General features: G+C 40.5%; 1 protein-coding gene across 1 annotated transcript; it reads left to right on the top strand.

Moving 5' to 3' along the window:
- The first annotated feature begins 4,954 nt into the window (after window positions 1-4,954).
- Window positions 4,955-10,361, top strand: LOC141605419 (putative galactinol--sucrose galactosyltransferase 5). The gene is made up of 4 exons (XM_074424174.1): window positions 4,955-6,514; window positions 8,790-8,967; window positions 9,057-9,424; window positions 9,593-10,361. Exons 1-4 carry the CDS (start codon window positions 5,285-5,287, stop codon window positions 10,166-10,168), a joined length of 2,352 nt encoding a protein of 783 aa, XP_074280275.1. The 5' UTR covers window positions 4,955-5,284; the 3' UTR covers window positions 10,169-10,361.
- The last annotated feature ends 3,545 nt before the right edge of the window (window positions 10,362-13,906 follow it).

Here is a 13,906-nt window from a genome sequence, read left to right as displayed (position 1 = left end):
AACACTCGCCGGAATGACAACTGAGAAAATTAGAAGACAAAGAAACCTTCGAAAGTTTAGAGGAAAATTTTGGAGAATGAAATTGGTGACCAATTTTACGGAGCAACTGCCCTATTTATAGGGAAAAGCCCATGAAGAAGGACCAATCGAGAATGACCCATGAAGCGTCAACCAATCGGCGTGCGGACACGTGTCGGACATGCAACCACGGGATGTCAATCGTTGCAACAGTTAGACGTCAATCAATGCAACAGTGACCAAGCGTCTTCAACACGCCTATTCATATCTCCTCGCCTATTCACCTTCCTCAACAAATTCCCAAGCATCTGCTCTCCGCCGGCCACATAATCAACCAAGCTAAAAAGCGCCGGCAGGGGGCAATCAAAAACAACCGGCACTCTCAACCCTGGTCTCGGCCAGCGTCACTTTCTTTTCCACATCGGATGCCCTTTACGCATCCATGTGGAGGGGGGATATGGTACGGCCTAAGAAAGACCAGGCCGAGGCAAAAGAAGCCGCCGCAGAAGAGGCCGATGCAGGAAATTTTTTACAAATTACTTGCGCAGAATATACGCTCAAACATACATCGGAGCCCATACCACGTCATAGACTACGCTGGGGGCAAATTGATGGGGCATATTCTGCACCGCTGACCAAGTCAACATGATTGAGCAAGGTCAAAGATATCCACAGCAAGTCAACGACTTAAACAGTCTAGCCGATGCAGCCCATCGGCTGTCACTGGTCTCGGCATGGTAACTCGCGGTAGGGACACATATCCGCGTACTCATATCCAAGACCCCTCGGCGGCAAGTCAACAGATCCGCCAGGCCAGCCCATAGGCCCCTCGGCCGAGGGTAGATCGGTCTTTCCACCGCTAGCCACTTGGCCACTTGGCCACTACGTGACAAAAGGTGAAAGCCTATAAATACTCCTCAACCTTCATTGAGGAAAGGATCCCAACTAATCCACAACTAAACCTAAATACACTATTCATCTGGTAATATCTTTCTTATCTCTCTACAATACACATTCAGCCAAGTAACAACTTACCTCTTAAGTTTACTGACTTGAGCGTCGGAGTGAGTACGCTTGACACAAAGCCAAGCGCTCAGTTCGTTCATTGTTGCAGGAGAGGCCGTGAGGAACGATTAAGACCAAAGGAGAATCCAACTCAAGACATCATTCAACAAGCCAAGGGTGGTAACTATACTTGCTCTGGAATTACGCCCGGAACACATATAATTATCAAAATAAGAGAAGTAGCCTAGTGGTTATTTATCTTACCAATTGGTAGGAGGTCTTGTGTTGGAGTATTATTCATGGCTACATTCTATTTTTTTTATTTTCTGGAATTTAGCGAATTGGGTTTCTCATGGCATAATTTGTAAAAATTTACTTGGGTTTCTCATGGCATAATTTGTAAAAATTTACTAATCTAATAGAACTATACATATCTAAAATTTGAAAGAATTTCGACCCGTCTTTAAAAATGGAAAAACAAATACTCTGTAGTGTTCTTCCAAAGGTTTGTGTTGTTTCGTTTATCGAATTATATTATACAGTGACACATGAATTACTTTAAGAGAACTTTTTAAAGAGCCCGGGCCTCCATTTTACAATTTTGCCTAGGGCCCCGAGATATTCAGGACCGGCCCTGGAGAGATTCCAACTCAACCAAAAACTTAATCTAATAGTTGGACTACCCTATGAATGAATTTATACTCTTATCACGTCTCTTCACAAGAATGTTCTATTGGTTGTGAAGAATGTCAGGAAATCAATTTAATCCAAAGTTTAAGGTAATAGTTAGAACCGTAGGAATGAATCTATACTCAATTAATCCATAAGATTGGATTAGCAAATGCATCAAACAAATCATCTACCAACTTCTTTTTTGTCGTTATTCGACTTATTCACTAGAATGAATAAGATATTATAATTTAACATATTAATCTAAACCAAACATAGAGATTAGTACATAAATTTCTACTCCGGCCACATAACACAAAATATAACACAAAGACATCTGTTTTTTTGTACAAGAATATTTAACAAAAACAAAATAAAGTTGAATGTTACGCAACCTTTCAAAATTAGCCAACTCCACACAATGAAACAACACCACCGACTAAATTAGAATACGATAGCATTAAATAATGAACAACAAAGAATTAGCTCAACTATAAACAAGACAAGGTGGAATGCATGCCTTGAAAATTTCATGCAAGAAACGGCAAACGCAAACCGACTAACTATAAAAACTAACTACAGTTTTAGTCAAAATGAAAAGAGCAAATAAAGTACAAATGTTGAATGTTTATTGGTCCAAATTTTAACATGAAATGTTGGATATTCTTGTTTTCTTAAAAGATTCAGCTTGGAAGAATTCACTCATCTTTCGCCCTACACTTGTTTATTGCACATAGAACGAAAGAGACAAACGTGCCATTCGAATTTAATGTCTCCTATTGAGTATTGACATATAAGAACTTTGATATACAGATTAATTATAGTATATTACCATTTCTATCATTTAAATTATGATGTGTCAAAATTTTAAAGTGGTGGGATCAGGGGCGGATCCAGGATTTAGAAGTAGGTTGAGCTAGTTGATGTCGGTGGTTAGATATGAAAGACTGACAAACCGTATAATTTCAGATGCACATATACTACATAGCTGCGAATGATAAGACACTCATTTTAGGATAATTACAAAATAAATATTATCATATTAAAATATAAGATTAAATACTACAAAATGTGGACTTGTTTATATATTTAATTTCAATAACATTCAATGATACAAGTTCAGTTACTCACTTACTCCGTATTATAGTACAAATTTAACAACAATCGTAAAAAAATGAAAACGTTTTATAATCTCCGTCTTATCAAAATGCAATATATTTGTATGCGTAAAGAGGTGGATGTCTTTAATTTGTTTAAATTAATTTTAATAAGGATAAAAGGAGTCTTTAATTTGTTTAAATTAATTTTAATAAGGATAAAAGAAAAACAAAAATACGCTTGTTATGGGGTTTGAACCCCCGCCACTAAGTCAACAGTGAAATAAAAGGTCTAGTTGTCTCACCAACTGAGCTACAATACAGCACTAAGTATTTTGAAATGCAAATTATTTTTATTCTTAAAAACAGGTTGGGCTGAAGCCCAATTAGCCTCTCACCTAGATCCGCCCCTGGGTGGGATACAAGATGGGATATTAAAGTGAAACAGATGATTTCAACTGCTACTAAAAGCATGTGAAAATGTAAAATTTAAGAAGTAGGGGATTGATATGAAAGGAAAATCAAACACTTGGGAAAATCACCCTTAGGGACAAGGTTAGAAAGCGGAATAAAGTGCCCTTTCGAAATATATCACTTTACTGGATTAAATTTGAATTTATCTCGCATAATACGAAGAAGGTATGAAATCTTAGCAATATGGATAATTGCAGGGGTGTCTAAGGCCACGGGCGTGGGAACCGGGCCTCCGCTTTTGGTCACCGTATTATAAGCTTTTATTAATGAAATTCAATACAAATCTCGAAATATAATATACTTAATCATTCATTTTGGGGCCTCATTTTTCTGTATCGCACCGGGTCTCTATTTGTTTTAAGACGTCCCTGGATAATTGCTTTAGAATTGCCATTTTATGCATGGGTTTAGGTAACTTGGGAAAAATCACACTTGAGACAAGTTTAAAAACTAACATGGGGGATCTTAATTCGATGCCCGTGACCCATGTCACTAATGGGAGTGTCATCTGATGCATAAATAAGTAATGGTAGGGCAGTGGGGTTAGAAGTCCTGACTGTTAGAGATTCTAAATCGATATCCGCGAATATATCAATAGAACTACCATTCCTCACACTACATACCTTCAAAATTGCATTGTAGTGGAGAGTCATTGAATTAAGATTATAGATTAACGAATTTTTTCAAAGTCAGTGTCAATTAGATCGAGAATCAAGATTTACGGGCCTTAGCTTGATCCTAAAAACGCTAGATAATCAATTTTATGGATCGATCAAGTTTTAAAACTCTATTAATCATAAATATATCAATTTCACCCTTACAAAAAATTGAGACCCTTAAAGTCGGCCATATTGCTTAAAGATCACACACATTATTTATTTATTTTTATAAGGAAAGAAAATTAGGTTGATCCTCTATGCTAGGACCAATCTATATATCTCATCCTTTTAAATGAGTGAGGTAAGTTGAAGCCACCGGCTTTCAAACCACCTCGAAAAAGTTGAACATGAATGTCCAATAGAAGCAATGAAGTCAGCAACCTTGTTGGCTTTACGAAAGCAATGTTTAATTATCACTTTATCGAACAAATGAAGGTCTAATTTCACCTCCTTAATAATACTAGAGATTTCCCAAGTAATTTGCCAAGTATTACGGAGTGAGTTAATAACACATAAATTATCACCCTCCACAATTAACTTTAAGATTCCTAACTGTTTTGCGGCTAAAACACTTTATTTTAACGCATCACAAACATTATGATTGACCAAATCTTAACGATCATTATTCGTGGCCTCGTGGGACACCATTTCATAAATTATTTTGATTTTATAAGTTACTATTACCTAAATATTTTATTTCTAAAAAGAGAGCTAAAGAGCTTTCTACACTAGACTACAAAACTAAAGTGGACCCGTATAAATGAATTAAAATGAAATAAAATAAAATTTAGCAATTTTTATTAAAGACAGATATTTTTCGTTACCAGCTGAAAACGGGTCAAATATCACGTCATTTTAATGACAAATGCGATCACTTTAATGACAAATTATTATAGCTTTAAAAATTGTTTTGGTAACTTTTTATGTAAAAAAGGTTATATTTTCGTTTTAAATAGGGTCACATTCTGTCTTTAGCTTGTGGTGAGATGTGATCGTCTTAATAACTTATTGAATAAAAATATACGCAATCACATGACATCGTTACCCGTAGCGGCCGTAGCCAACCACCTTACCTTATCTACCTTCAATTCCTAACAATCAAATAGCATTTCAGCTCCCTATATAACTACCATTTCCGTCACCTTCTTTTTCTCATACTCTCCTTTCACATACACTTTTATATCCAATTTCTAGTAATCTCTCGAATCAATTCCGTTAATTTTGACCTCCGCAAAATCCCTTTAATTAACGTCCAATATCTTTGTCAATATATTTGTTTACTATCCAAATTGGTTTTGTATTCGAATTTTCTGTGTATAAATCATAATTTCACTTGAATTACCATAATTTATTGTCTAAAAAATGACTCCAAGCTTAAGCAAGGCCAATTCCGAGATGTCCGACGTTGTAGTAGCGGACCATGATCAATGTCCAATGCTTGTCTCCTTGGAAAAGTCAACTTTTATGGTCAATGGTCATGTAATATTGTCTGATGTACCTTCCAATGTCACGGGCACTAACGTGGCGGGATCAGATGGGCTCTTTGTCGGCTTTGATGTGCCTGAGCCTGATTCCCGCCACGTGGTACCCATAGGACAGCTTAAGGACATACCCTTTATGAGTATCTTTAGGTTTAAGGTGTGGTGGACTACGCATTGGGTTGGGTCTAATGGACGGGATGTTGAGAATGAGACCCAAATTCTCATCCTAGATAAATCGGATGAGGATTTGGGTCGACCTTATGTTGTGATCATCCCATTCATTGAGGGATCATTTAGGGCGGGTCTTCAATCGGGTGGGGTTGATGACTTTGTGGATATGTGTGTAGAGAGTGGGTCCACAAAAGTGACTGGCGACTCGTTCCGCTCAGTGGTTTATATGCAAGCGGGATCAGACCCGTTTAAGTTAGTTAAAGATGCTATGGGTACGATCCAAGCTCATTTGGGGACGTTTAACCTTTTAAAGGATAAATGTCCTCCGGGTATAGTTGACAAGTTTGGTTGGTGCACATGGGATGCCTTTTACCTCAAAGTGGAGCCCAATGGTGTATGGGAAGGCGTGAAAGGTCTAGTAGAGAACGGGACCCCTCCTGGTCTCGTTCTCATAGACGACGGGTGGCAATCAATTTGCCACGACGATGACCCAATTACGGACCAAGAGGCCATGAACCGGACCTCGGCCGGGGAGCAAATGCCATGTAGGCTGATCAAGTATGAGGAAAACTACAAGTTTAGAGATTATGTAAGCCCAAATGAAAACGGCACGATAGATAAGCCCAATTCAGGATTGGGGGCATTTGTGAGGGACCTAAAGGGGGAGTTCAAGAGTGTTGAACATGTTTATGTTTGGCATGCTTTTATGGGCTACTGGGGTGGGGTCAGGCCCAATGTTCCTGATCTACCCGAAGCCCGGGTAATAAACCCGAAACTCTCACCGGGTTTGGAGTTGACAATGGAGGATCTAGCCGTTGATAAGATTGTGAACAATGGTGTTGGGCTGGTTCAACCCGAAAAGGCTCATGAATTGTATGAAGGATTGCATTCTCATTTGGAGGCTTGTGGCATTGATGGAGTCAAAGTTGATGTTATCCATGTAAGTAATTGCTCTAATTTATCATATTTTTCGTATTTAGTATTGTCCAAAATTCTTATACATTTGCTCCGTTTTAGTATTGTCAAGAATATAACCTTTTACTTAAAACACTGTTGTGAACATTTTTAATTGGAAACGGTATCTTTATTTTTGAATGATATCCCGTTAAACGATAGCAATATTGGTAGTTGGTACGTCGTCCAAGTGACCGACCATTCGTATAAGTCAGGATCCTAATATATGATTTATACGCCGTACAAGTGGTCCAAAGGAAGTTCCCGCATAACCTTGTGATTTTCTGACTATAGAAAGTCGTTGTCAAGAATTCTTCATCTTAATATTGTATACCGACGTAGTTTGTCGGCAAACTAAATTTGGATGATTGTTAAAAAAGTTTTGTTAAACTGCTAAATTTAGACTTTCGCATAAGTTAAACAATAGGTCTTGGTATAGACGGGTGGAGCGAACAGACGGGTAAAGACCTCTAATAAAATGGGTAGGGGGGACAAGGTGGGGCACCCCCATATGCTTCCCACTTTATGGCAAATGGGTAATTTGTGAAGGGAAATGATATCCGTCTATACGTATAGACGGATAGTGTCCGTCTATAATGAGAATTTGTGTAAGTTAAACTTCCCTTGTTTTGGGTACCCTCATTTTTGTTACACATAGAAACCTTACAATTACATAATAAATTTTTTTTAGTATGTCTTGTTCATTTATTTACGTTTTTAAAATTTTATGGTGTACCCTTGAGTTTTTGCGTTTTCCATGTTGTACCCCTACTTTTTTTATATTCCACCGTGTAGCCCTGAACTCTTTACTTCATCCGTATAATGACCTCTTTCAACACTCTTTTCACTCGTTGTCTCTTAAACAATCGTTCTTTAACCTCAAATCTCATTGATTAACATCATATCATCTTCTTTTATGATAATAATCACAAACTAACTTTAGTCAATTACAAATTACCTTTAATACCTATTTAAAGAAGCAAAAAAACGAAATGAAAGTTTTGTGCATTTTTGGAAATGTTAATTGATTATTAAGCGAGTTAGTGGATAATTGGGTGAGCTAATAACTAAGCGGGCGTGTTAAGGAGTGATTGGTGCATGAATGAGTGAAATAGTCGATCAACTAACGAATTACGTTAATAAAGACAATTAATAAGGTCATGTTATAGACTATAATATAAAGTTTAAGGGTATGATATAGAATTTCAAAAAAGCAGGGGTATAACTTTAAAAACTCAAAAACTCAGAGGTACACTGTAGAATATCCCAAAAAGTTTTTATGGTTAAATTGACCATTGAATTATATTAGTGTATTACTCTCTACTTATCATCTACTCCCTCCTAGTCTGATTGTTGGTTCCTCTTTCTTTTTCGATGTTAGTCGAGTGTTGGTTCCCTTTCTTTTTTTTGGTATGTATTGTGTGGTCTAAATTTAATTTCATGTGGGGTAGGGTGTTTTGTGTGGTCCAAATTTATTTACTTAATATGTCCAAAAAAAGGAAACCAACAATTAGACTAGAAGAGAGTATTAAATATACTATTCACAAATGTTCCTCCTCATTTTTCTAATTTTTTGTGTCAAAAATAAACATAAATAAATGATCGAGGGCGAGGGAGGATATCTCGTTTTCGTTTACATGACAAAGAAATTAGCTTCCTCGTGCTAGTCAAATGTAGCTATTACCGAAAGCTGTCCATTAGTCACTCTCTATTTATCCTTTAATCACGCAACTTTATAATGCTTTTTTTTTTTTAATATTAATATTGGAGATGGTCTTATAAGACACTTAACCAAACCTATCCTTATCTAATTTCTTTTTGTCCACGACCCAAATTTACTCTAAAATAATAAATGTTTGAATTTTTTATATTTCAATTATGCTACCCCAAATCTTATCAATCACTCATAATTAATTACTCACGATTAATGTTATAGCCGGGGCCTTATTACATTGACTTTAGGTAAAAATTTCCAAATATTACAATAGTTCTATACTTCTATAGTTAAACCAATATTAAGAAATGATTTATGCTTTTTTAATTTGAAGCATGACGATTGGAATACGAAGTGAGCTTAAACACGCCAACTCCGAATTTACTAATGTCACGGCCTCACGGGTCATTTAAACAGTTTGATCTATATGATAACAAAGTAATAACTGATGGGGGTTTAATGTGTAACTTGTTTTATGGATCATTTATTTAAAGACCGTAATGAATTGGGTAAGATGACTTAGTGTTTTGATGAACAATGGATGCAGTTGCTAGAACTGATAGCAGAGGAGTACGGAGGAAGAGTCGAACTTGCGAAAACATACTACAAGGCAATCACCGAATCAGTACGGAAACATTTCAAAGGCAATGGTGTGATCGCTAGCATGGAACAATGCAACGATTTCATGCTCCTTGGTACCGAGACCATCTGTCTTGGCCGCGTTGGTAAGTCTATCACAATTCGCAATCACACATCCGCTCCTTTCCCAATATCTTAGATCGTCTATTAATACATCAAGTGTTTGTAACAACAGGGGATGATTTTTGGCCGACGGATCCATACGGTGATATAAATGGTACATATTGGCTACAAGGTTGTCACATGGTGCATTGTGCTTATAATAGCATATGGATGGGCAATTTCATACAACCTGATTGGGATATGTTCCAATCTACTCATCCTTGTGCTGAATTTCATGCTGCTTCTCGTGCTATCTCCGGTGGTCCTATTTATGTCAGTGACGCTGTTGGCAAGCATAATTATGATCTACTCAAGAGACTTGTGTTTCCTGATGGCTCGACTGTTCGTTGCGAGTATTATGCACTCCCTACTAGGGATTGCCTCTTTGTCGATCCTCTGCATGATGGCAAAACTATGCTCAAAATTTGGAATATCAACAAGGTATCTTTTTATTTGTCATGTTTTGTTTTTATCTTTTAGGCCGCGTTATTATTTAAGAGTTCGGTGAATTAAATTCTCTAGTGTGACTGAAAGCAAACTAAATTGAACCGAACAAAATAGTAAAAATAATATGGAAATTAAATGAATGTGTATGTGTGTTTGTTGTAGTTCAATGGAGTGATTGGAGTGTTCAACTGTCAAGGAGGAGGATGGAACCGCGAATTCAGAAGGACTCAATGCTACTCCGAGCACTCGAAACCACTCACATGCAAGACACGCCCAAAAGACGTAGAATGGGAAAATGGTCACAAGCCATTTCCAACAGAAGGAGTAGAGTTGTTTGCTATGTATTTTTGCAAAGGAGACAAGCTAGTCCTCTCAGAAATGACTGAAACCGTCGAAATATCACTAGAATCCTTTGATTACGAGCTCATTATCGTCTCTCCAGTCACAACTCTACCATGGGAAGCAATCCAATTTGCTCCTATAGGGCTAGTGAACATGCTTAACGCTGGAGGCGCAGTTAAGTCGTTTGATATCATTGACGATGATGAGAAAATGGTTCAGGTTGGAGTGAAAGGAGCAGGGGAGATGCGGGTTTTTGCATCCGGAAAGCCGAGAGGTTGTAAAGTTAATGGAGAAGATGTTGAGTTTGAGTATGAGGAGAGTATGATTAAGGTACAAGTGCCATGGAATGATGACTTGGGTGGTTCTTCAATTGTTGAGTACATGTTTGAAGCTTAAGAGTCATTATTATTATTATTAACTAGATTGATGCCTAATTAATTTTTGAAGTTTGGCTTTCAATTTTCTTGTATAATTTGCTTGTTCCCTTTTGGATATTTGGTCGTGGAACAAGCCTATAGTTTGTTATTTGTATGGATTGAATTCAAGAAAGCTTTATTATTATAACAAAAAAGAAGTTTGTTTATATCAATCAATGGCCGACTTATATTATTCCTAATTCTAAGGGTGTCATTTTGAATCAGTCGATTATAAGTGACCTCTCAATAACGTAGTGAGAGACGGTTTTTCTAAAGTTTTTGTGCTTTTAACATAGTATACATTTACACTCACATCCATACATTAAAGATAATCACCAAAAAAAACTAGAGAGTAGTCCTTAAAGATTATTAAAATATGTTGGAATATTATTACCGTGATTAACGACTTTAGCGTGCCGATGTACGTAAAGGATATCGTCACTAGTTCAAGTTTTTTTTTGTGCCTATCGAGGATTCTTTTCCAGAAATTTTTATGGAAAAGGCTACTCATACATGAGGTGTATGAAAATCTCATACACGACCAATTAAATTGCGTCATGTGGCAAACTAGAGTGAATCATATGTAGTTAATTTAGGGTTATATTAGTAATTACACATATGTAGTTAACTTGCTAACCACATGTAATTAACTATATTTAGGGTAATTTTTAATTTCCTTTGTTTTACATATTTTGATTTATTATTATTATTATTATTATTATTATTATTATTATTATTATTATTATTATTATTATTATTATTATTATTATTATTATTATTATTATTATTGATGGGGTATATGCACCGTGTGACCAAGTCAACACATTGAGCAAGGTCAAGGATATCCACAACAAGTCAACGACCTAAACTTAACCGACAAGCGCTTGACTGTCTAGGTCCCATTTGAGACAACTAGCGGTAGGGGCACACATCCGCGAACTCATATCCAAGACCCCTCGGCGGTGAGTCAACAGGGCCCGCCGGCCTGCCATAGGTCCCTCGGCCGAGGGGTAGATCAGTCTTTCCACCTGCTAGAGGATCCACAATTGAGCCTAAGAATCACTATTCATCTGGTAACATCTTCCTTATCTCTCTACAACACATACTTAGCCAAGTAACATACAACTTAGTCCATTCGAGTTTACTGACTTGAGCGTCGGAGTGAGTACGCTTGGCACAAAGCCAAGCCCTCAGTTCGCTCATTGTTGCAGGAGAGGCCGAGGAGAACATTCAAGGCGAGGAAGATTCAACCAAAGACGTCATCTTACAAGCGCGGGTGGTAAACAAACTTGCTCTGGAATTACACCCGGAACAATTGGCGCCGTCTGTGGGGATAGATACTAGAAGCTAGTCACATTCATTCCCAAACAAAAAACCCACCCAAAAAGCTAAGAAGATGTCGAAACAACAAGAGGTATTCGTAACTGACGAAACCGAACCCTACCAAGATGATACCGTCCACAATTCTGGTGTTGCGCAGCCCTCCACCGGCCTAGTAATTCAGCCGGAATACGGGATGCCAATAATGCCAGATACGCCGCTACCCACCGACCAGATCACCATCATGGGACATGTGGCCGAAGCAGCAAAACTGAGGCTACTTCTGGAACTAATAAGTAGTGCGCCGGCTCACACTGTCACACCGACAAGAGCGGCGGAACCCGTCCAGGAGACCGGGGCCCATAATGTGACTCCAAGAGACTTGAACGAAACCGGAAGAAGCGGCCTGTCAAGACGCGGGGAGCCCGGAGCGCTAGTGGCGGACCTAAGCCCTTCCCGCACTCACGGGAGGACGCCGTCGCCGCGCCGCCGACGAGGCATTCCCGGAGGAGTGAAAGAAGTCCGACTTATCTAAGTCGGAGAAGAAGCCCGACTTACCGAGTCGGGAAGAAGCCCGACTCACCGGAGTCGGGAAGGAGTCCGACTCACCGAGTCGGAGAAAAGCCCCTCCCGCCACGGGGGAGGAGCCGGACTAGGGGTGCGAGGAGTCGATCGCCGCGTATCGTTCGACACACGGTCAGACAGCCTCTCAGCGCCTACGTCCTGGATACCCCGGTGCCGACTAAGCTGAAGTTGCCACCCATAGCATACAAAGGGGAAGGCGACCCAACCGACCACGTTGAGGCCTACGAGTCTCACATGTCGGTATGGGAGCAACCCGACGAGGTTTGGTGCCGAGTCTTCCCAACAACACTGCATGGGATGGCGCAAAGTTGGTACAAGGGGCTACCCGACGGGTCGGTATACTGTTACGCCGACCTAAAGGACACTTTCCTGGCCCAGTACTCTTGCAACAAGAGGAGAGCCGTCGAGACATCGGACCTCCTGACTATCAAACAGGAGGGAGGCGAATCTCTCCGGAGTTACGTGAAGAGGTTCGACGCCAAGGTTCAGCAGATCCGTGAGCCGAGCAACAGTGGCGACCTTCGCGGCGATGAAAGGCCTCCCAAGAGGGGACCTAAAAATGAGCTCATCAAGTGCGGCGGCCTCGAACTCGGAGTCCGCCGGGAAAATGGCCGATCAGACCATAAAAGTAGAGGACTACCACAAAACCTGGGTAGGCTCCAGCGAGGCCGGACACTCAGAAAGAAAGAGCCGCCGGGAGGACAACCTGGACGAAGGACGCCGTGACTATAATAGGTCACGGCCTGACAAATCTGTCAGGAAGCAGAACTCGGCGGGCGCCGGGGGGAGGTCGGGAACATACTACCCGAAGCAGTACAACGAGCACACCCCCCTAGTCGTGCCCGCCGCCGAGGTCTTCGCCCTGAGCAAGAGCGAGGGCCAGAAATGGGAAAGGCCCCCCAAACCAAAGGGAGACGGTGACACGAGTCAGTACTGTGAATACCACGGCCACACTGGTAACCATACTGACGACTGCCGGCATCTGAAGAATGCCATTGAAGAGCTTATCCGGACGGGGAGCCTCGGCAAGTATGTTGCCAAAGATCAAAAGACTGATGCCGGCGGCTCGAATAAGAAATCCGTCTTTGAACGGATAGGTGTAATCCATGTTGTCATCGGGGGCAACGAGAACGGTGGGTCCGCTCATGGGCACAAACGGCGTTTAAACGAGTTGTATCAAGCCATCAACTTTGTGCCCAAGACAGCGGCCACCACTTCCAACATCCCCGATATGACCATTGGGAAGAAGGACTACGGGGGAGTCATCGCCCCGCACAGCGACCCACTAGTAGTCCACTTGGACATATCCAATCACCTGATCAAGAGGTGCCTAATTGACACAGGCGCCTACACGAACATTATGTTCAGGGAATGCTTCCTAGGACTCGGCCTGAAGACTGAAGACTTGAGCCCCTGCACCAATCCGCTGTATAGCTTCTCCGGGGCCGGCCTGGTACCCCTGGGATCGATCAGGTTGCCGGTCATGTTCGGCGAGGGGAATGCGGCCAAGAATGTCCTATCGGAGTTCGTGGTCATTGACGGCTCATCCGCCTACAACGTCCTCATAGGCCGAGTCACTCGAGCGAGGCGACGCGATGATGTCCATCCGGGCCACGACACGATGTATGTCTCGGACCGGGGGAAGCGCATAAGCTCGTCTCCAAGAACGAGAAGGACGAGGTGGTCAACACCCAGATATCCGCCAGAGGGTGCAACATGCAATCCCTCAAAGTGGCAAAACAGTCAGAGAAGGGGAAGAGCCCATCCTTGCAGCAGGAGGAAGACCCGATGAATACCAACGTCGGCATGGTTG

The sequence above is a fragment of the Silene latifolia genome, chromosome 10, assembly GCF_048544455.1.
Source record: "Silene latifolia isolate original U9 population chromosome 10, ASM4854445v1, whole genome shotgun sequence".
NCBI classification, from domain to species: domain Eukaryota; kingdom Viridiplantae; phylum Streptophyta; class Magnoliopsida; order Caryophyllales; family Caryophyllaceae; genus Silene; species Silene latifolia.
This window is presented reverse-complemented; position numbering and strand designations above follow the sequence as displayed.

Coding starts and splice junctions, on each gene's coding strand:
- LOC141605419 (XM_074424174.1), top strand. CDS start 5,285: ATGACTCCAAGCTTAAGCAAGGCCAATTCCGAGATGTCCGACGTTGTA. Junction 6,515..8,789: donor TCAAAGTTGATGTTATCCAT/GTAAGTAATTGC, acceptor CAATGGATGCAG/TTGCTAGAACTGATAGCAGA. Junction 9,425..9,592: donor AAATTTGGAATATCAACAAG/GTATCTTTTTAT, acceptor TGTTTGTTGTAG/TTCAATGGAGTGATTGGAGT.